General features: G+C 57.9%; 1 protein-coding gene across 1 annotated transcript in view; it reads right to left on the bottom strand.

Moving 5' to 3' along the window:
- Nucleotides 1–23,787, bottom strand: part of LOC130022617 (cadherin-23-like) — a 320,780-nt gene that overhangs the window by 100,959 nt on the left and 196,034 nt on the right. Inside the window, exon 10 of the mRNA XM_056113382.1 lies at nucleotides 1,359–1,471. Within this exon, the coding sequence (XP_055969357.1) occupies nucleotides 1,359–1,471 (113 nt within the window). The remainder of the gene's footprint in view (nucleotides 1–1,358; nucleotides 1,472–23,787) is intronic.

Below are 23,787 nucleotides of genomic sequence, written 5' to 3'. Positions count from 1 at the left end.
ATCAATGTGGTGACCGCAAGCACAGGAAAAGCTGGCGCTTACCGGGGCTTCCCCAGGGAGACCCTCGGAAGAAGACCCAACCTCCAGGAACCCCAGGAAGGTCCCTGATGGGAAAGCCAGGCAGGGGCTGCGAGGTACCCGGGCACACGGCAGGAGAAGGTTTCAAACGCAAGTAGTGGGGTTCTAGAAGCCACCGTGGGAAGTGACCGGGCAGGGTGGGGGGGAGACAGACCAACATACGTAGGACTGGAGAGTTTCCTGCTGTTTGGGGGCCACACCCGGTGGTGCTCAGGGCTTAGCTCTGTGTGCAGGGACCATTGCTGGGGTGCTCAGGGAACCCTATGGGGGGCTGGGGATTAAGCCTGGTTGGCCGCATGCCAGGGAAGTGCCTTCCCCACTGTATTATTGCTCCAGCCCCCAAGGGTGGGGAGTTATATTCAGGTTGGCAGTGATGCCCCCGAAGCTAGGCATGTACCTCCTGGCAGGTGTGCAAAGATGCCTGAGCTTCTTCCCGGGCCGAGAATGGAGCTGGCTCAGCCATAGAGTGACACAGAGACCTGGGTTATCCCGTCTCAGCACTGGACACCCCCGTTCCCACTCCAGCCTCCAGAGCCCCCGCTGAGCTGGCCAGGTTTGGAGGGTCTCTGGTAGGGAAGGATAGAGCAGAGATCCTCAGTGGCCCACACAGAGTTGGTGGTGGCACTTTCCTCCATGAGCGCCGCTTCCAGAGGCTGGACTGGGGGTACAGGGAGGGAGGGCGGTATCAGCACGCCCCCCAGCCCCCCGGCTGGGTCCTTCAAGGGTGGAGAGGAAAGGGGGAAGGAGCTCAGGAGGGCTAATCTATCTTGGGCTGCGGCAGGCCCAGGGTCTCAAGGAAGGCCGTCAGGGACCAGCCTGGGGGCACTGCCCCTTCTGGGCCCCTCCTCTGGCCTCTGCCACTCCTCCTCTCCATTGATCGATGACTGGGGCTGGGAAGGACCCCTGTGGGCCAGCAGGATCCATACCCCGAAATGGGTTTCCCAGCGAAGGCTCAGCAAGCCATTGATTTTAATTAGAGTCAGCCATGAATGGTGTGTGTGCCGGGGGCAGGGGTGGGACCCCCTCAACGTCCACCCTCTCCCCAGTGCTCACTCTTGGGGGCAGCCAGCAGGGGCTGGGGTGGGAATTCAAGAGCTCTGGGGCTTCCATGGGGTGAGAACATGGAGCATGGGCAGCCGAAACAGGGACGAAGCCCCACCCCATGCAGAGTGGACAGCGGCTGTGAAATGCTGCCTGCTGCCTTTCCCAGGGGTGGGGCTGCGTGTGGACGGGGAGGGGTGGCAGAAGGGGGGCAGCTGCCCAGTGGGCCTGAGACTCACCTTCACGGTGAGGATGAAGCCATGGCTATAGAGCGGGTTCTCGCGGTCCAGCAGGCCATTCAGGGTCAGCGCCCCGCTGATGTAGTCCAGCGCGAAGATGCTATTGGTGTTTCCTGCGGAAGAGAGACCAGCGGCTGTCCCGGTGCCCAGGCCTAGCTGGTGGACTCGGTAGTAACTCAACATGGTCCAGCTGAGGGGAGCTGGGAAGGAGGCCTGGAGCCCCCTGGAGCCCGCGGACCAGAGAGGGGACAGCAGGGGACAAGGCCCCGCCCTGCTTACTTCCTCTGCTCCCTGGGAGTCCAGGGAAAGGTCCTGGCCTAGTGCTGATGAGTCATGAACACGGTTGAGGTTCTTCATAGAGGGAGGGGCTTTCGGCCCAGAGCCCGTGTGCGACCCCTCCCCAGAATTCAGAGGTTCAGTGAACCCCCAACTCGAGGGGGCTCAGAGCGTCCATGAGTGGAGACCCAAGGTACAGGGTCAGTCTCTTTGGGGAGAGACCCCCACAAAGGTCCCAGACCCTGCTCCCTTTTATGATAAATAGAAATAAAAACAAAATCCAATTTTAAGAATTTAAGTGCTTATTCAACATTATAATTGCTATTATTGGTGTGAAAGTCTCCTGCCCCTGCACCTGGCTGTCCTCACTGGGGTCCCTTGGAGGGGGGCGGGCCGAGTCTCCCTCCCGCCCTGAGCAGAGCCCCGGCAGCTGAAGACCAGCCACAGCCATGCTAAGACCACTCTCCACACACTCAGACGAGCCTCACACCTGAAGGAACCGACAGAGGAACCCAGGTGTGTAGGACCCGGGGCTGAGATCTCCAAGCCTGCTCGGATTGGGGTTGGGCCTCCTCCACTCAGATCCCCCATCTTCCAGTAGTTAGACAGTTACACCCACCAGTGCTGTGTAATCCCACCAACGGCCAAGATCCAAAGACTACAAAACCAAGCTCCTGGAAGCCCACGACCGCATTTGTGGCCGCGCGACCTTTTATTGTCTAGTCTTTGCTCTCAGAGAACCCAGCAGGCTACCGAAAGTATCCTGCCCACATATATGCTTGATTGGGAACACCTGTAAAGGTGATTAGAGGCTGCCCCCAAAGCCTCCACCCCTCTCAGAGAGCACAGCAAGCTACTGAAAGAGTCCCTCCCGCACGGCAGAGCCTGGTAAGCTACCTGTGGCGTACTTGATATGCCAAAACAGTAACAATGATGGTCCTCATTCCCCTGACCCTGGAAGAGCCCCTAATATGCCATTGGGCTACACTAGCACATGACAGGGATGAATGGAGACGTTACTGGAGCCTGCTCGAGCAAATCGATGAACAACGGGATGACAGTGATACAGTGATACAGTGATTATTGGTGTGGGGGTGATGCTCAGGGGTTATCCCTGGCTCTGCACTCAGGAATCCTCCTAGTAGTGCTCGGGGGCCATATGGGATGCCTGGGATCGAACCCGAACTGGCCATGTGGAACCCATACATACACACGCTCTTTTCTCACACAGCAGAGCCCAACCCAACCTCTTGCCAACTCCGAATCTCCCAGGACCGTAGGCAGCAAGGGTCACGGAGTTGCCCAGGGCCCAGACCGGCTCCCCCCACTCCTCAGCATAGCACCATCACTGCCTGCACCCCACAGGGAGTCATCTGGACTGAAGGGTAGGATTCATGAATTTACTTATTCACCTTCAGAGGAGCATCTGCTGTGAGCCCTGGATGAACACCTATTATGTGCAGGTTCCAAGGCTCAGAAAATCTCCTACTGTGTGTGCAGGGCCATGAGACTTCGGTACTACTGTGCATGGTGTAAGATACACTGTGTGCTGGGCATCATACTTGAAATAGCACCTACTGACGGCAGGGACACAAGATTTGGAGGAGCACCTACTGTGTGCAGGTGTGAGATTCAGGTGAACACCTACTGTGTGCCAGATGTGGGATTCAGATGAGTACCTACTGTTCGCAGGTGTGAGGTTCAGGTGAGCACGTGCTGTGTGCAGGCGTGAGCCTCGGGTGAGCTCCTACTGTGTGAAGAAACAAAGCAGGCAGCCTCCTGCCTTGAGTCTCACAGGAAAGTTCCTTGTCCGTTAACCACATGTCTGAACAGCGCAGCACTTGCTGGCAGGAGCTCCCCGAGGGAAAACGAGGCGGCACAGAGAGAAGAGGTCGGGCTTCTGGAGACAGACCACAGGGTGGACTGTGACCAGCAAGGTCTTCATCTCTCGGGCCTCCTCTCATGACTCTGGAGGAAGCAGTGGAGGACACAGCCCGCCACACAGAGAACCTCACAAAGTCAGGCTGCCTGGGACCCACTGAAATCCCACCCCACCCCGGGCCGTGCCCAGAGCCATCTCCTACGGGAAGCACAGACCCGTCCTCTGGCCAGGAAGGCCAGCACCGAGGGACTCAGTGCTTGCTGGGGGTCCTGAGGCCATGGCTCAGCCAGAAAATCCTATGCCTGGGTGCTGCCTTCAGGTCCTGCACCTGTCACTCCTGGGGTGGGTCTCCAGCCCCCACTAACATCCCTCCGGGGTAGGTCTCCAGCCCCCCATCCATGTCCCTCCCTCCAGCAGCCTCTTCCTACATGACTTCCTCTGTGCCAGGAAACTGATAGCACCCTGTCAGCCTCCGCCCTGCATTCAGGCTTAGCCAAGTCCCCTTCAGCGGGCCGCCGTTCACCTGTTCAGGTGAACAGACAGGTGCCGGGCAGAGAGGCAGCCCTGGGTGACAGGTGCAGCCCTGGCACGGCGGGGGAGGGGACCCCCTGGGACCCCGGAGACTGTGCCTCTCAGTATCCCCCAGAGAAGCAGGACAGCATGTGAGCCAAGTCTGGGGGCTGCAGGGGCTCTGGGCGCCCCCCCGCCATCTCTCCCGTCCATTAAACCACAGACGCCACAGCAAAGCCAACATCTCACGGGCCGTGCACAGAGCAGGCAGAGCTACTGGTGAAACCAGTGACTCCATCCTCCCGATGCCGGAAAGGGGGATACCCCGCCTTACACCAGAGGAAATGGTCACAAAGATGCTGCAAACACGGCCCCAGGGCCAGAGCCACAGCACAGCGGGGAGGGCTGACCCGGGTTCGATCCCCACCTTCCCATACTGATCCCTCAGTGCAGCGCCAGGAGTAAGCCCTGAGCATCACTGGGCGTGGCCTCACCCCCAAAACAGAACAGGCCCAAGGTCACGTGACTGTGCAGTGGCTGGTGCCCACTTCGGCATCATCCGTCCCCATCCGTCCTCGTGGGCATCTGTCCTGCTCAAGTATCTGCATCCGCTCTGCGCTGGCCAGGAGCCAGGGAGCACGGCCACACACACACGATCACTGCCCTTTAGCAAACAAGGTGCCATTTCGAGGAGGGAGCCCTACCTGAAATGCATTATACGTTCTAGAAAGTTCCAGCACATTCCTCCACGACCAGGTTAGTGGCAGCAGAATGTCCACGTGGTGCTGGCGAGGAGGGTCAGTGGGAAAGCACAACTACAGCAGAGCTGGCAGCAGAGAGGGGACATTTGTGGGGCACCGGGAAGGTGGTCTCGGCCAGTTCCCGGAGCCAGCGAGGAATGAGCTGGAAAGCTTAGACAGGTGGGACCCGGGTTCGATCCTGCATGGGCAGGAGGGGGACCAGCAATAGGCAGGAGAGAGAGACAGAGGCAAAGAGACACAGAGAGACAGAGACAGAAAGAGAGAAAAGAGAGAGGCAGAGAGCAAATGAGACAGAGACAGAGAAAGACAGACCGACATATAGGCAGACAAAGAGAGACAAAGAGAGAGCAAGAGACGGTGAGATAAGGGCTGGAGCGATAGCACAGCGGGTAGGGCGTTTGCCTTGCACGCGGCCGACCCGGGTTCGATTCCCAGCATCCCATATGGTCCCCTGAGCACCGCCAGGAGTAATTCCTGAGTGCATGAGCCAGGAGTAAGCCCTGAGCATCGCCGGGTGTGGACCCAAAAAAGAAAAAAAAAAGAGTGAGATAGAGACAGAGATAGTGACAGATAAACAGAGATAGAGAGAGATACAGAGAGGCAGAGAGACAGACACACATACAGAAGGAGGCGTCAGAGCTGGGGGTGCCCGCGGAAGTGGGCACAGCGGGGACAGGAACTACTGGGGAGAAAAACCTGGAGGAAGGCTCAGCGGCAGCTAGAGGGCGCAGCAGAGTCGAGCAAAGGCCCCGCGGTCCGGGGTGGGCAAAACCGAGGGAGGAAGTGGGAGAGGCAGACTGGAAGAGAGGGGCGGGGGGTGGGGGCAAGAAGCTCAGACTTGAACTTGGAGAGGGAGAGGAGGTGGTCCCTGTGGCCCCCTGGGCTGGGGAGCCCGGACACACCCTGCGCTCACCCTCCACCCCTGGACAGGGGCTGGTTGGCTGGAGGGCTCTCCTCCTCCCCCCCCTGCCACGCCCCTCCCCGGCCTCAGCCCTCATCACCCCACCTCTGCCCTTGTTATCTGCAGGCAGCATCCTGACCCCTGGCAGCAGGTCTGGCGAAAGACCCTCCAGCGCTGGCGGTGCTTGCGTGCGGGAACACGGGCTGGTGACTTTCAATTGCTTTGTCTGCTCCACGACCCTCCTCTGCCCGCTGAGGTAGAGGAAAACCAGCCTCCGGCACCCGGGTCCTTCTCTCCCCAGGCCCACCTCCCACACCGCGGCCGCCGCCTGGAGGCTGCACCCTGCCAAGGTGCCCACCCTCAGCACCTCGGGCGAGGCTGGTGCTCCCCCACCCAGGCAGCGGCTGGAGAGCCCGGAGCACGCTGGGGCCGGGACGAGGCTCAGCGCCTTCCTGTCACAGGCTCACCGGGCTCTACGGCACCAGGAAGAGTCGGGGGGTCCCGTGGGGGAGGTGGGGGCGGCAGGTACCCTGAGTCTGGCCCTGGGGAGGGGCGTGGGAGAGGACGGGAGGAAAGAGCCAAGGGACAAGGAGCCACGGACGTGGCCCTCAACCCTGCTCCCCTTGCTCAAAGCAGCCCCCAACCAGCAGCTGGACATGGATGAGAGGATGTGGGGGGTCCTGAACCCCGCACGCAGGCACAAGGCAAGAGAGCGAGATTGGGGTTTGCACCCCATTCCTCTGGGCCTCTCTCTCTCTCAGCCCTGCCCTTGCCCGGAGTCTATCACTGTACAGACGCCCGAGGGCAGCTCACGGACTGTGCAAGACAGACAGACAGACAGACAGACAGACGAGCGTGGGTGACAGCTCCTGCCCAGGTTCCCATGAGCTCACGATGTGAAGCACTTACTATGTGTGCGGCATGTGGTGGGGTGAGGGCCTTGTCCGTGCCCCTCCCTCATGGTGGGACCCTGCCAGCGTGGCCGTGCTTGCCCTGAGCTGGGGACCAGCTCATCCAGGAAGAGCCAGATCGGCTTGCCCCACAATGGCCAGCACCCTGTAAGATGTCTTGTGGGCACGACTTCAAAAACGTTTTTTATGGGGTCGGAATGCAGTACAGTGGGCAGAGTGCTTGCCTTTATGTCGTCGACCTCGGTTCGATCCCCGGCATCCTGTAGAGTCCCCCGAGCACCACCAGGAGTGATTCCTGAGTGCAGAGCCAGGAGGAACCCCTGAGCATCGCCGGGTGTGGCCCCCATTTTTTGGATGGCTGTTGTAGTTTAGGTGACATGTCAACAACAGGGCTAATGTTCCTGCCCTCGGTGTGCAGTTACTGTACCCCACACCCAGGCACCGGCCCTTAAGTCCTGTCTAGTCTGAGCTCCCACCCAGCCCGGCTAAGTTTTGTGATGCGGTTTGTGGTTGCTGGCCTCTGTGGATTTCCTGGTTTCACTGCCCTGTATCCCGTGTATGAGCACAGAGCAGTGGGGGCTGGCCCCTCCCTCTACTCTCTCACTCAACACAAAGCCCCAGTTCCACCCATATGGCAGTGAACTGTCTGATTCCATCTTTTCTATTGCTGCGTAATATTCCACTGTGTTTACAGCTCTCTTTTTTCGTGTTCACTGCCCTCAGCCCTCATCCCCATTTTTACAGAGGTGGGAAGGAAGGCCCAGTGAGATTAAAGGGAACCGGTGGCTGGACACAGGGGCTGCCCTGCTGAAGGCCCGGGTTTCCCCGGGGCCCTGCACTCTTCCTTCTCCCTCCTCCAGGGGTAGCCCTAGGCACAGTGCTCTGTGTTCCTTTGTGTTGTCTGGGCCGGGCCCTGCCCTGACTCCAGGAGCCAGGGAACTCTGTCTGCCTAGAATGGATCCCTGCATAATGACAATTGGGAGCCAGCTTGAGGTATGGGCTCTGGGCAAGAGAGCTTATGAATTAAAAATCGCGACTAAGCTGCCTGCTGACAGAAGGGGCCGGGATCCTGGGCGGCACCTGGGCCGGCTGCGTTCAGCCACTGACATATGGCAGCCAGTGGTGTGGGTTACGCGGGCTTCCAACCGGGAGAAGCCGCGGGCGGAGGGCAGACTGCCCACCCCCAGGGGCCCTCGGGGAAGGGGTGCTGCAGAGTCAGTGAGGTGCCTGGAAGCTCCCCGCAGGCTCCAGCCCGAGCCTCATCTGCATGCAGATCCGAGCTCACATGTCACCTTCACAGAGGCTCCCCACGCCCACTCTCCTGGCTTCCCCACTGCTCTCTGCTGCCTGATCCCGTGTCCCTCAAGCACACTGGCCCCGTGGCCCTCTCTCTTCATGTGTTTACCATGTCCCCCTGCCTCCCTGGCAAAGGGATCACCCAGGAGAAGGGGACCAGCGTCCCCCCAGTGGCCTGGTAACACACAGTCGTCGCTGATGAAGTCTCTGAGTGAATGAATGAATGGTCTGGACAGGATGCTCTGGGGCACTGCGAGGCCACAGGGCATGGACTGAGTGACTTAGAGTGTCCCACACTCTGGGCTGCTCTGGGGTCGAGCAGAGCGGTCAGCCAGCTGGCCATCCCTGTCGGGGTGACCGTGGCCTCCGGAAGTGCCCACGGGGATTCGTGCTGACCAGCGCAGGCCTCTGGTCATTACAGTTGTTACTGTCCGGTCAGAGAAATGGGCGCCTGGTCCTTCCCTAGGGACGGGCTGTAGTTGGCTGGTCTGGCCAGGAAGTTTCACAAAACTTCAACAAACCCCTCAAGCAATCAAGTGCTGACCTCTCCTAATCAGGAATTTGCTAATCACTGGCTCCAACTTAGGAAGAGTTAATTGAGGTATGTTCAGGGCGGGGGGCAGGCCAGGCCCCACCATGATGCAGTACATTGCTCCGGGGGGGGGGGGGTGGTGGCAGACTGCCCTGGAGTCCTGGGGGCGCCTAGGGGATCAGAAAGGCAACGCTGGGGGTGCCGGCTCTCATCAAAACATCCCCGTCTCCTGGAAAAATCTCCTCTCTGCTGCCAGAGGAATTCCCCAACTAAAGGGAAAAATCATGGGTGTGGGTGGAGAGAGCTAGAATGTTCGCCACAGGGATGTTCAGTCAGGAAGATGGGAACACCCTGAACAGCCAGCGGGAGAGAAGGCAAATCAGGACACGGCAACTGCTCAGTCACTACAGTGACGTCGCAGGAGTTTGCGACGGGAAAAGACAGACTTTTGAGTCACACTGGTTTTTAGGGTGTCAGACCTAGCTATCTGCACGATACATGTTGCAAAAATGAGACTCACAATAGGATACAAAGTGTTAACTTGCTGAAGACTCTTCTCTGAGCCTGCTGGGGTGATCGTGCAGGGAGCAGGGCTCTTGCTTTGCTTGTGGCCCATCTGGGTTCGATCCCCGGCACCCCCGTATGGTCCCCTGAGCCCCACCAGGAGTAACCCTGAGCACTGCCGGAGGAGGCCGACAAAAGACAGCTTCTGCAGTTGCCAGGGTGGAGGGGGCGGTTGGTGCAGCCAGGACCCAAGGGAGGGGCGCGGTGGGGAGGGAGGGCCAGCCAGGGCCGCGCACCTGGAGCCTGACCTCCAGGGTCCGGGCAGTGGGGCCAGAACCCGGCTGGCCGCTCTCCACCGGCCCCTCCGAGGGGGCACCCGAGGGCTGTCGGCTGGCTGCGGGCCTCCCACATAACTCACCTGGGGTTCCACACTTGAGTGTCAGCGTGCTCGAGATTTACGGGCCCCGATAAAGCCATCTCTGTCCGCGCAAGGAGACTTGATGATATTAGATGATCGGAAAGGCCTTGTACGGGCCGGGGGGCGGGGGCCGGGTGCGAGCACAGAGGGGGAGGAGGGCACTTAAGAAAACAAAGAGAACAGCGATCAGGCGCCCAAGGAGAAGCAGGCGGGAGGGGGCCTGGCTCTGCCCCAGGAGGACACGGCAGCCGTGCCGGCCACCCTGTGCTCCCGTTCCACGGATGGGGTGTGTGGGGAACCCGCCGTCTAACGGGGAAGACCGGGCAGCCCAGGGACGCACGAAGCACACGTATGGAAAAGCTGGGCTCCATGGCATTAGGAGCCGGGCTTTGTGCCTGTGGACCCCCCCATGCCTCAGTTTCCCCACTGTGTGTGAGAGCCCCCGCCCCACTCATAGGGCAGGTCCATGGCCGGTTTCCGGGGCAGGGGAGGCGCGTGGCACCTGTCTGGAACACGACGGCACGAGACAGAGGCCATGGGTGAGGAGAGCAGTCAGGGGCAAGGTCAGAGCCCGCTGGGCTGAAGCCTGGGGCCGCCTGGCTCCTGCCTTCCTGACCGCCCTAGTGACCGCCCCGAGTGCCAGGCTCAGGTTCTGGCCTGGCCAGACTCCGGCGGCGCCACAGAGCCCCGAGTTCAAGTCCCAGCCCCGCTCCCCTCGGCCAGGGACGGTGGCGGAGTGGTCACAGCTCTGTGCTGGGTTTACTCTCCAGCCCAACAGCCAGGAAATCTGCCTCCTGGACCTGAGGGGCGGAGTTGAGGGGCCGACGGGGCTGGCGCTGACCCAGATGGTGCTGTGGAATGCCCCCCCACCCGAGCCCCATCCCCTCCCTGCAGAGCCCCCCGACCCACGGCGGCGCCCCGAGTCCCGGGAGCGGGTGACTTTCAGGCCTGGGAAGGAGACATGTAATTTATGGGCCGGGCTGTGCTCCGCCAGGGCTCCGCGCGCAGAAATAGATGTGGTCAGCCGAGGTTCAGGGAGCCGGCCCGGACACAGTTATCTTCATCCAGAAGGGCCACCAGCTGGCAGGACCGCCGGACAGTCACCTTGAGGGCTGGGGGTGGGCGCTCTGGGGCTGCAAAGCTCCCCTCAGCCTGGTACCCGCTGGGTGATGATGGGGGTGGGGGGAGCCTGGCCCGTGTCCCCACCCTCCGGGGCTGAGCCCTCCCCAGTTAAAGCGGGGCTGGGGGCAGGGGTTGCCCCCACAGCACTGGGTGAGCAGGGGCTTTGTCTCCGTGGACGGGCCTTCCATCACACACTCCTGCGGTTTATACAACGGCCCCTGTCAGAGGCAGGGGGCCCGGCTGAGTCAGATGAGGGGAGAAGCGGGGTTCAGCCCATCAGGTCCCACTCTGAGCACCACACAGAGAGCTAAGGACGGGCAGGGGGGCCCAGGGCCTCCAGGAACCGGGACCCCACAGGCGAAGTCTTCCAGTCTTTGACATTGTATTTTGTGTTTTATCAAATTTGGGGGCCAGCAGTGCTCTGGGGCTATTCCTGGCTCTGTGCTCAGGGATGACCCCTGGCAGTGCTTGGGGACTGTGTCTGGTGTCGTGAGAAACCAGGGTCAGCAACAGCCAAGGCGAGCACCTAGACCTCCAGCACTTTCTCCCCAGCCCCCAGTTCCGGTAAGGCTCTATGCCTGCCTACCTCTGGGTATGAGGGCGAGTGCTCATGGGCCACTCTAAGAATAGGTCACTCTCGGACCCACAAACCTGACCAGGGACCCAGGGGATCATGTGTTCCTCTGGATCTCATCTTACTGTGTTGTACCAGGGAAGGCGAGGGTCCAAGCTCCTCACATTGCTCCTCACAAGCTGTGTGATGATGAGCAAGTTACTGAGCCTCTCTGGGCTATCGTTTTCTTGGCTGCCGAAGGGTCAGTACTGCTCACACAGCCGCTAACGCTCAGAGAGGTGATGTGGAAAAGAAAGCAGGAAAGAAAGGATTTTTTTTCTTTTTGGGTCACACCCAGCGATGCACAGGGGTTACTCCTGGCTCTGCATTCAGGAATTACTCCTGGTGGCACTTAGGGGACCATATGGGATGCTGGGAATCGAACCCAGGTCGGCCGCGTGCATGGCAAACACCCTACCCGCTGTGCTATCACTCCAGCCCCCAGGAAAGGAAGGATTGAGCACAGCTCACAGCAAGTGCTCCATGCATCCAAGTGGGGGTTTTCAATTCTTTCAGGAAAGGAAACTCAGCCCTCGGCACAGATTCTGCTGCTCAACCTCACAACCAGCCCAGGGACAATCCGGAACTGGAGGGGAGGCCCGATAAATGGTTCCCAGCCGTGGGGCTGGTCCATGGTGGAGCTGAGGCTTGAACCCAGAGCCTGATCACTGTGTCTAGAAGATTCCACCCAGCCTCGTGCCTGGCCTCCTGCTGCAGGAAGGGTTTCCAGCCGTGGTCAGTGACTCAGAGTGTAACACCAAAGCAGATGTTTCTGGTCAGGGAGTGAGCGAGGAAAACTCGACAGATCTAGTTAAGGACAAGCCCCACCCAACAGTGGAAACCGTCAAACATCTACGTTCCACCAAAAATGAATCATGTGCGCTGCAAAGATGACAAATGTCTCTCAGGAGAGACACAGTGGGTGGGCGGGAAATCCCCTGATCTGAGATCAGGGTGTCCCAGAGTGTCCTGGGGGCTCCGATGGACGCATGAAGCACGGGGGAAGTTCTGTGGTCAAATGAACGGGTCACGCTGGCAGGGACCCTGGCCCAGTCTTCACGTGGGCACTTGGGGGCTGCCAGGCACCACAGCGACTACTGGCCACAGAGTCCCTATAACAGGGCCTGTGTCCAGGGCTGGGGAGGAAACGGATGGTGTCCAAGGAGTTGTCTGCCCAATCCCGTCTGCAGAGTCTCTGGGCTGCAAGTGAGAGGCATCTGTCCGAGGTGGAAAACAAGGTCAGACTGTGAGAGTCCAGATCTCTCCCCTGGGGAGCTGGAGGTCGGAGCTGGGCCAGCGAGCAGGTGGGGGTCGGTGCCAGGCAGGGGAACCAATGATGGTTTTGGCCCAACGATGGGTTCCCTCCAAGCAATTTTTTTCTGGCAGTATTAGAGGACACTCCAGCTCATCTTTAAATATGGAGTACATTTCCTATATCTCTACACACTAAATAAATATATTGACACAAGACTCAACTGCAGCCAAACATGCTCATTAAGCAAAGTGAATGGCCATGCACACGGGAATTCCTGACAGTGCTCGGGGATCCTATGAAATGCAGGGGATCGAACTCGGGTCAGCCACGTGCAAAGCAAGCACAAAGGATTCCTTAATGTCACCGAAGACCCACCAAGCTGGGTTGACTGATTGTAGAACCAGTGTTAGGACCAGAGCATTCACTCTGAGCGCTCTCCTCAGAAGCCAAGTCCCGGAGAGCGTAGAAAAGAACAGAATGAGATGCTTGCAAAGTGTCTGTGACAAACACCCCATTTCTTAAACAAGAACCAAAGGGAAAGAGACCAGAAATACAAATGTTGAAATGTCAACAACTCTCATCTACACAGACACACGGGCATGTTACTACGGATCTACCGACACACTGGTCCACGTCTGTCAGCAACACCAGCCCTGCTTCTCTGAGCAAGTGTGTGTATGCACGGTGATGTCTATGTGGGGGGCGGGGCAGTGTGTGATGTGGAGGGCACGTGTGTATTGTGTTTGTGTAAGTGCAGTACGTGTGTGGTATGCATAAGTGGCCTATGATGGATACGCTGTGCGGTTTGCACCTGTGTATATACTGTGCATGCTCCTGGTATCTTGTGTGATGTGTGTGTGTGCGGTGTGTGTGAGAGATTTAATGTGCACACAGTGTGTGGTACATGTGTGTGTGATGTGCTGTGTGTATGTGGTACATGAACTATGTGTGGCGTACGGGGTATACGTACTATGTATAGTTGTGTAGTGTGTATCCATGAATGGTCCACGGGGTGTGTGTGTGTGTTGTGTGAGTATATATGGTATATGGAATGTGCAGTGTGTGCTATCTATGTGTGGTGTATGGGGATGTCCACGGTGTACAGTATGTGTGCGTACAGGGTATTGTGGTGTACAGGGGTGTGTGCGGTGTAGAGTGTGTGTGGTGTGTATTGTGCTGTATGAGGGGTGTGCATGGTGTGGAGTGTACGTATGTGTGGTGTGTATTGTGGTGTAGGGGGTGTGCATGGTGTAGAGAGTGTGTGTGTTGTGGTGTATGAGGGGTGTGTGTGGTATACAGTCTGTGTGGTGTGTATTGTGGTGTATGGGGGTGTGCATGGTGGGGACATGTTGGGGGGTGGGGGTGGCCGCGTCTCCTTGGCCGCCTGGCCCCGCTCATCCTCACCCTCCGGAGCATCTGCAGCCACGCTGTGTCACGAGGTTGTGGCTGGCACCCGTTTCCTCGCAGCACGAGCCAGCAGAGTACACAGCTGTGCCCGTCCCTGGGGCTCCCACGGGTGGCTTCTTGGAGACGGCCCGGCCTCTCTGGTCAGCAGCCAAAGTCTCCGCGAAATCCCTTCTAGAACAGGAGGCCCCGGGGCCGCATGCTTCCGGCCGGCAGCTGGGCCACAGCGGCTGGGCCCCTTCGCTGCAGACCCCTCCTGTGTGGGCGGGGGCAGTTTCTTGGGAGGTGCCCACATGTGGGAGGACAGCACCCTGGCAGCCACCCCTGAGTCTGTGAAGGGACACTTTAGAAGCCCGGGGGGCAAGGCTCCTGCCGATGCTGGCGGCAGTGTTGGGGTCCCAGAACCCCTGGTGGGGAGGAAGCAGCCTATGCCCGGGGGCCGTGCTGGCACTGGCTGGCCCCCAGGAGCACCTCAGCGCCCACGCTGCACCGGGCATCCACTGCCCGCAGCCCCGGCCCTGCCCCGATGTGCCTGTCCGTCCTGTGGCTGCTGAAAGCTGACTTACGGTTTTAACGGCAGGGCTGCGGACAGCATCAGGCGGTGTCGCCCTGCTGGGCTCGGCACCCCGGGCAGTCCCACCTGCCACCACGCTCTCCGGGCGCTGGGGCGGTGACCGGGCCTGCCTGCCATGCCCGGGAGTCTTGGCCTGCTCCTGCCTGGAGCTGCATGCACGAGAGTGCAAAGCTCCGAGTGCTGGCAGGGCTGAGCTGAGACGGGGAAGGGCAGGAGAGGCCCGGCACCAGAAGGAGGGGGTGGGTGCCCATGGCGGGGGGCGGGATGGCTGGACAGACAAATGGACAGAGGTGGTCAATGGGACAAGCCTACAGGCTTTTTCCCCGCTCTGTCCCAGACACCTCTATGCTTCACCCGCCCTCAGCATCCCTAGGATCTTTCATTTGTTTCTGTGTGTGTGCGTGCGTGTGTGCGTGCATGTGTGTGTGTGCGTGTGTGCGTGTGCGTGTGTGTGTGTGTGTGTGGAGCATGTCGCAGTGCTCAGGGCTTCCTTCTACTCTAGTGCTCAGGGATCACTCCTGGAGGTCCTCAGGGACTACATGCGGTGCCGGGGATTGAACCAGGGTTGGCCACATGCAAGGCAAATGCCTCAACCCGTGTACTATTTCTCCTGCCTGTTATTTTACTTATTTATTTATTGCTTTTTTTGGAGTCACACCCAACAGTGCTCAGGGGCTGCTACTGACGCAGTGCTCAGGGGTCAGTCCTAAGGGGACCAGGCGGTGCTAGGGAAGGAAGCCGGGGTTCCTGCAGACAAAGCCGTGCTCCAGCAGTCCGAGCCATCTCTCCAGCCTCCGATCTTTTGCAAAATCTCTAGCGGGTCAGGATCCTTCACAGAAACTGGCCCTTCCCGGAGGAAATGGAATCAAAGCCCAGCTTCTCACCTTGGCCTGCTGGACCCTAAACCGCCGGTCTCCGCTAGCTCTCTGCCCTCACATCCTACTCCCCGTCATATTATTGAAAACCTCTTTTTCTAATTTCCTGTCTCCTAAATGGGACCCGCCTCTCTGCCTCAGGACCTTTGCATGTGCGGTTTCCACAGTTGGCTTCCGCACCTCCTCCTCTCCCACCACTCCACAAGTTTCTTCGCCCTTGCTCAGTGCTCAGGCCCCTCTCAAACGGCGTCTCTCCAAACACTCAGCTAAGTCACCGCAGCTCAATCCTTCATAATCCCCTGTTCTTATTTTCTTGCAAACAGCCATCACTGTCAAACTGTTCTGTGCTCTCATCTGTTTATTTTCTTTCTCCTTATACTGTACATTCCAGGTGGACAGCACTTCCATCTGTCTCGTTCCTGGTCCCAGAAGCTGGCCCAAGAGACATGCCCGACGAGTGACTCACAACAACCCGGGGTCGAAACCGGGGGTCTTCAGCCGGGTGCAGGGACGGCTGGTGCACAGGTGTGGCAGGGTTGAGCACCTAAACTCCCCTCTCACAAGGAGGGACAGCTCCCCAGGAGCCCAGCAAACAGAGGCCAGAAGTGACCGCCCCGCCGTCCAGGGCCCTGCCCTCCTTTCTCTCCCCGACGGCAGGCGGCCAGGCTCGGCCAGCCCCGTCTCCTCCCCACCCGACACCCCCTTGGTAGTCCAGCTGCGCAGACCACTGTCCCGTGAAGGGCTCTGAAAAGCCCCACCAGCAACTTATCCTGGCAGCTTCCGGGCAGCTGGGGGGTGGGCGAGAAGGAGCAGGGGAGGGCTGAGGCGTGTCTGAGAGACAGATGGCTCGCTCCTAGCACCGGGCCTCAGTTTCCTCATCTGTGACCTGGGAGGCTCGGGCCAGATGCTGGGTGGGGGCTGTGGAGCTGGGCCCCTGAGTCATCGCAGGGAGGGCAGTGTGAGGTGCTTGGGGGGGGGCTCACGTCTGTTCCGCTCTGCCCCGCCCCTCCCTGGCCCCCAGCTGATTCGCTATCAATCTCCCGCCACCTGGTCACCTCCCCGCAATGCGATTCCTGTTGGCATGGGGCCTGTGATAGAACGAGTCACTCGCCGAGCCTGGGAAATGAAGGATGGGAAGGCAGAGTTCCTGGGACAGAGCCGTCTCCATAAATCTGCCACGCTGTGCCGGGGATTACTTTGTGCGATTAATTATCTGTCCTTCAAACAAAGACGGGCCCTCGGAGGCCGAATGTCCCCGGCCTCGGGACGCCTGGGAGGCGGCTGGGGCACGGGAGAACTGTGATTGGGGGTTGGCTCCTTCCACAAACTCTCCCTGCCCCTCCACCCCTGCCCTCTGCAGACACGGCCTGCCTGAGTTTTGGCACATTTTTTTGGTGGGGGGTCACACCCAGCGATGCTCAGGGGTTACTCCTGGCTCTGCACTCAGGAATTACTCCTGGTGGTGCTCAGGGGACCATATGGGATGCTGGGAATCGAACCCCGGTTGGCCACGTGCAAGGCAAACGCCCTACCCGCTGTACTATCGCTCCAGTCCCGAGTTTTTGCACTTTAGGGGTCCTTTTGCCCTCCAACCATGAGGCCTCTCCCACTGGCTCCTCACGCCCACCCAAGGGAGCCTCACCTCATCTCCTTCCCACACCCACTGTCCATCTCGAGTGGACGGGCAAACTCTCCTTCTGGAGGAATCGGGAGCTCGCGCAAGCACCGACCCACTCGCCATCAGCTTCAGTTTGCACATCTATAAAATGGGGATAACAGACAGAGGCAGGGCGGCCTCATGGGCCACACACAGAGCCTATACTCACACAGACCTGCCCCCCGCAGCCTTGGCAGGGGACAAAGCGGAAGCAAGAATGCCCGCAAGAGGCGTCAGCATGACTGTTCTCGAGAGCCAGGCCTGGCAGCCTCGGGCAGGATTCGAGGGCCACCTGAATTCCCACTGCAAGGGACCCGGGAGACAGCTGCGTTCTGCTCTCGGCCCACGCCAGCCCTCGCTCCCTGCCAGGCCCACTCTGGGTGTGAACCCCCGGCCCCCAAACAGAAGGCACCGCTCAGGGAGCCAGGAAAAACCAGAGCTCACCAGAGCAGCCCCGCTCTGCGTCCCCCGGGCGGGCGGTGCGGAAAGGCTACTCCGAGCGTGGTTCCCTGCAGACTGGGAGCTCGGGGAGGAACAAAGGTGCCAGGTGGTCAGATGGGCAGAGATTTGGCGGGGTGGGCGCAGGCAGAAAGGTCGTGGATCTTCAGTGGCTTGGCGGTAGTTGCTGGCCATGCCGCATGTGGCCTGGTCATCGTGGGCCGGGCCCTGTGGTCTCACGGGTGAGTGGATGGAGAGGGAGCAGCAGAGGTGAGCTTCTCCCCGGCCCCCCTCTCTTTTAGGAACTGACGATGAGAAGCAGGCAGCCCCCCCACCCCGCCTCCAGCCACTTCCTGGGCAATGGCAGTGACCAATGAAGTGCACCCCTCTTCAGAGTTATGGAGGGGACTTGGCAGGGTCCCCTGGGCAACTGGGCTCGACAGGGCTGGCCGTATACTTGCCCCACCTCGCTCCTATACGCCGAGGACAAGGGCCGCCTGGATGGCCACACATTGAGGGAGGAGGGGGCTGTTTCTTGGGAAAACAGCCGCCTTGTCCCCGGCTCTGTTCCACACTGGCCCTGCTGCCCGGCAGGGTGAGGGGGGGGACGGGTCCCCACCTGGGGACGTTCTGACCACTGTGGCATTGGAGGGAGGAATCTGAGGTTGGTGTTCCGAATTCTGGGGAAGGGGGATGGGAAGGAATCGGGAGGGGGTTCCCAGTGACGGTGGGCGTTGGGACTCAGCAGCAAGGGGGGGTCTCTCTGAGACCACGTGGGCCACCCACTCCCACTGAACCACACTTGCTGTGTGTGTTGTTTTGGGTTCACACCAGCGATGCTCAGGGCTGACTCCTGGCTCTGCACTCAGGGGTCACTCCTGGTGGGGCTCAGAGGTTAGAAACTGGGTCAGCCTCGTGCAAGTCAAGCCACGCGATCCCTCCGGCCCCCACACCACACTAACTGCACTGGACTTCAGATTTTGTCTCCAAAGCTGGACCAGCACTGCCTGGGTCCAAATCCTGGCTCCACGGGGCCTGGGGAAAGTCCCTGCCACCCTGAACTTCCTGAACTAGCTTCCTCATCCAGGGACAGACAAGAGGAAAGAGTTCCCACACATGCATTGCTTTAAGCACTGGCAGACACCCGGGGTCACTCAGTGTTAGCAAGTGGCTTTCTGTGGGCTCCCTCTGTACCCCCCAGGGTCCCTCACCCGCAGCCGAAGGCCAACTCAGGGCCTTACTGAGGGTCCCAGTCCTTGCAAGAGTTGTTGGTAAATGCCCACTGTAACTTTTATTTTTTTCACTTACAGACATGGTTTTACACAACCCCATGCTATTTCTTTTACCATTTGACACTAGTTTGAAAGATTTATCTATTTTGCTGCATGTACAACTCTTAAGTCGAACTATAGTAAACTGCTGACTCAGAGTCATTTTTGACCTACAAAAACAGTGCTAGGATGTGACTGGATGTAACAGTCTGTGGTTTCTGACAGAGTATAACTTAGCAAGGCTGCAAACCTTCTCTGTAAAGTACTGGTCAGATTTTTTTTTCTTTTTGGGTCACACTCAGCTCATGCTCAGGGGTTACTCCTGGCTCTGCACTCAGGAATCATTCCTGGCGGTGCTTGGGGGACCATATGGGATGCTGGGAATCGAACCCGGGTCGGCCGCGTGCAAGACAAACGCCCTACCTGCTGTGCTACTGTTCCAGCCCCAGTACTGGTCAGATTTTTGACGTCGCAGGCTGAGAGGCAGCTGAAACACATATGTTGCTGCTATCTTAACGAGACGGAAAACAAATTTTCTTAATTTTTTTTTTTTTTTATTGAGGGGCTGGGGAGTGGCTTCGAGCACAAGGCTGTGAGTGGGATGCCTGGTGTGGCCACATGTGTCGAGTGTGACCCTGAAGTGGCTCCCGTGAGACCTGGTGGCACAGCCAGTGTGAGCCCCACAGTGAGTGACACGTGACCCCGTGGGCCTGGGGCTGAGCGTGGGGGCACCACAACTCAACTTGTGGCCCTGGACATTCCAGCCGCATCACTGGAGCGAAGGAAAGGAGAAAACATCCTCACAGTAAATCCTGGGACTGGAAAAATTCCTTTTTTTTTTTTTTTGCATGTTGGGTCACACCCGGCAATGCTTAGGAGTTACTCCTGGCTTTGCACTCAGTAATCACTCCTGGTAGTGCTGGGGGGGAGGGGACCCCATGGAATGCTGGGAATCGAACCCGGGTCGGCTGCTTGCAAGGCAAACACCCTACCCACTGTGCTATTGCTCCAGCCCCTGGAAAAAATTCTTAATAAAATTCCAAATATAAAAGCTGAGCACAGCGGTCTGTAATATAGGTCTGCTAATGATAAGACTGCAGTGTTTTTTTTTCTTTTGGGGGGGAATGGGATAATATTTCACATAAGTGAAATTCAAATTGAATTGCAAAAGTATCCTTTAGGACCCATGCTCAGCTTCAGGCCTTCGCAAACAGGCAGCAGAGAAAGCGACTCACAGGCGTGGGGGGTGAGGCGTGGGGGTGGGCGGGGCTGTAGTTACCAGGTGCAGTTCTTGGATTTCAGGCCAGTTTCAGCAGCTCTACAGACATTCACCAGTCACTGGGGGGCTCCATTCCGGGAAGACCTTTTGCCCAATTTTCTACAGAATTTCGCAGACCTTTGCTTCTATAGTCTAAGGACAAGCCCCTTGATGACAATTTGTTGCCAGAATCTTCCTACGTGTCACCTGTCACTAATGTTGCCACTATATTCCTTATGAATTAGAAATCCTTACATGGGGATCAATTTTTCATCTCTTCCATGTGCTCCGGGGCTCTGAGCTCTTTCTTTTTTTAATTAAAAAAAAATTTTTTTCCCCTGGTTTGTGAACCACACCCAGCAGAATTCAGGGCTTACTTCCGGCTCTGTGCTCTGGGATCACTCCTGACGGGGCTTGGCGGACCCTGTGTGGTGCCAGGGATCAAACTTAAACTTGGGTGGGCTGTGTGCAGAACACGTGCCCCCCCCCCCTCTGTGCTGTCTCTGCACCCCTGGCTTTCTTCATCTCTATGCAGTGAGCTGGTTTCCCAACACCGGCCACTAAACAAGTCCCTCCTTTGATTTGTGGGGCCTCTTTGTCCCATATGAGGCTCTCGTATTTACACTGCATTTGCTTTTGTTGTTGTTTGTTTTTTGGGTCACACACAGTGGTACTCAGGGCTCACTCCTGGCTCCGTGCTCAGGAATCACTCCTGGTGGTGCTCAGGGGACCATAGAGGAAGCTGGGATCGAACCTGGGTTGACTGTGTGCAAGACAAGTGCCCTCCCTGCGGTGCTCTTGTTCTGCCCCACACTGCATCTGCTCTGAAGAGCTCCACTCGGCCCACTGGCTTCTTTATTGTCCTTATACAGGTGTGGGATGGCTTGGGGGCTGCCCCTCTCCTGGCCTGGTGGACACCATCTCAGGATGGCCACTCCACGTGGCGTTTGGATGTTGCTTTATGACAGCTAACCTGGCCCTGTCCTGCAAACCTGGAACTGGAGAACCAATCTCTGGATACCGCTGATGGCTGAGACAGAGACTGGAGGTATTTCAAGGTCAGCCCTGATGGATGGGGCAGTATGGCCAGCCCAAGTGGAAGGGCAGAGACAGCAGAGAGCCACACGAGCAGAGAGGGGCCCAGATGTCGCGGCAGACTGAACCATGGCCCCCAAAGACTTCCAGCTGCAAACCTCTGGAACCTCTGGATGTTCTCTGACACAGATGCAGAGATTTGGCAGAGAGGAGTCAGTTAAACCTTGAGACGTGGCCCGAGGAGGGTCCAGGAGGAGGGGCAGAGGGAGGCTGGCTGTGGGCGAAGAGAAGGCAACCTGAGCGGTGAAGATGACAGAGTGATGGTCTGTGGGCCAGTGATGCTGGTAGCCGACAGCCGGCGAGGCAAGAAATGAATCTTCAGGCCGGAGTGATAGTACAGCAGGGAGGGCGTTTGCCTTGCACGCGGTCGACCCAGGTTCAATCCCCAGCACCCCATATGGTCCCCAAGCACCACCAGAGTTAATTTCTGAGTCCAGAGCCAGGAGTAAGCCCCAAGCACTGCCAGATGTGGCAAAAAAAAAAAAAAAAAAAAAAAACTTAAAAAAAAAAGGCCCTCCCGTTGATCATCAATTTGCTCGAGCGGGCCCAGTAACGTCTCCATTGGAGACTTTGTTGTTACTGTGTCTGGCATATCGAAAAAAAAAGAAGAAATGAATTCTCCCCTGTGGCTTCCAGACGCCCTTGGTTTTCCGTCCTGAAGACCCTTTTGGGTGCAAGACCCTTGTTTCAGCCCAGAGTCTGGGTCAGTTTCCCGTTCTGTGGAGCCTCTAGTAAGAAGGGCCTGAGCGTGCCCACCGCAGTCAGCCCTGCTGACCAATCTGGCAGGGTCTGGGGGACCCTCCACCTCACAGGGACTCCCTTCTCAGAGGCTCCCAAGTGCTCCCCAGTTTCAGGGATCAGAGATGCCTGGGAAGGAACAGTTCTCAGGCCCTGGCCTGACCTCTGGGCCCGTCCAATCACCTCCCGGTGCTGAGGTGGCCCACCAACACTCCTCCCTTCAGCTCAGCGCTGGCCCGGCCCACTGTGGGGAAGGCCCCCTCTTACTTTTCCCACCCCCTTGACTTCCAGTAGCAACACCAACAACACCACATTCTGACGACAACCCTGTCCCACGGCGGCTTCACGTCTGCTCCACCACAAAACCTCAGTATTTCCTGGCCTTCAGCCTCACACCAGGCTCTGAGCACTTTACACAGATTGTAGCTCTCTCGTGCTTCCTGTTCAGCAGTGAAGGCCACACCAGGCCAGCCTTTCTCCGTCCAATGCCACCTCTCTGACCTCTGCCAGCCTGCACGGCGTCTCCCCGTGACTCGGAGTTTCTCTCAGCCCCATGCTCTCTGCAGAGGCCCAGGGCAGAGCTCGGGCCCTGGGGCAGCTGCCCATGCTGAGTGCGGACCCCAGCCAGGCACCCCAGCCAGACAGCCCCTCTAAAGGGAGACATCCCCAGTGAAGACAAGCATGAGCACCGCAGCGGGCTTTGGGGAGCACCACAGCCAGAGGATGTGGGAGCCCCACACTGAAGGAGTGAGACCACCCAGGGCTTGCCAGCTCTAGCTTGTGTGTGTGTGACTCCAGGAACCACAGTAACAACAGAGATTTCAACCCAGGTATGAGGGACTGGTGACTGAAACTCCCCGTTCAAGGGAACCAGGAATGGATGACCTCTCCCCATGTCCCCCTGTTTTCGGCAACTTGGCAGTCATGCCCACAAGTTACCTCTGGCTGGCGCCAGATAATCTCATCAACAACCATGATCCTGAGACTCATTATAAATTTCTTGGAAGAGCATAAAATGACTCTCCATAGTCATGCTGCTGGACCCCTGCATCAGGCTGTTTCATTTGCAGTGCCCCAGAGGAGGGTGGGTGAGGCCCCTCCCCGCCCCAAGGGACCCAGCCCCAGCAGTCACAAACTTTTAGAACTCAACCACTGCCACGCTCCCGGTCACTTTCCACACCCTCGAACCGAGCCTCACCCATGAGTGAACCTATTCCTGGACCACGCAATACCTCATACCTCACACCACTCACACTTCAAGGGTAGTGCATCAGAATCTGGAAAAAACCTGAGTGCCCAAGAACAGATAACTGGTTAAAGAACCTTTGGTACATCTACACAATGGAGTACTATGTAGCTGTTAGAAAAGACGAAGTCATGAAATTTACATACAAGTGGTACTACATGGAAAGTATCATGCTAAGTGAAATGAGTCAGAAAGAGAGGGATAGACATGGAAAGATTGCATTCATCTGGGGGATATAAAGTAACAAAATATGAGATTAATACCCAAGAATAGCTGAGATCAGCACCAGGAGGATTACTCCATAACTTAGAGGCCAGCCGGGTATTCTAGGGGAAAGGGCAGTTCAGATAGAGAAGGGAGCACCAAATAAAGGGTATTTGGAGGATCCTCCCAGGAAGGGAGATGCATGTTGAAAGTAGACTATGGACTGAACATGATTGCCACTCAACGCCTCTTTTGCTGACCACACACCCAAAAGGAGAGAGAGAACAAAAGGGAATGCCCTGCCACAGAGGCAGGGTGGGATGGGGGAATGGGGGTGGGAGGGATACTGGGATTAGTGGTGGTAGAGAATGGGCACTGGTGGATGGATGGGTACTCGATCATTGTATAATCGAAACCCAAGCACAAAAAACTGTAAATCTACAACTGTACCTCATGGTGTTTCACTAATAAAAAAAAAAAGAGTAGTGCATTAAGGCTCAACCTTTAACAACATGTTAGTGATCCCTTATAGAAAGGCTTAGTGGCCCCTGGGTAAAATGAAACAATCTCCACACACTTTTCTCTAAGAAACCATTTTTAGATCATTTCCAGCAGATTATTCATAACAAACAATACAAAATAAATTATTTCGGTTCTGCTTCGGGGCAGGGGTTGGGGTTGGGGATGG

The sequence above is a fragment of the Sorex fumeus genome, unplaced genomic scaffold (assembly GCF_029834395.1).
Source record: "Sorex fumeus unplaced genomic scaffold, SorFum_2.1 ptg000020l, whole genome shotgun sequence".
NCBI classification, from domain to species: domain Eukaryota; kingdom Metazoa; phylum Chordata; class Mammalia; order Eulipotyphla; family Soricidae; genus Sorex; species Sorex fumeus.
This window is presented reverse-complemented; position numbering and strand designations above follow the sequence as displayed.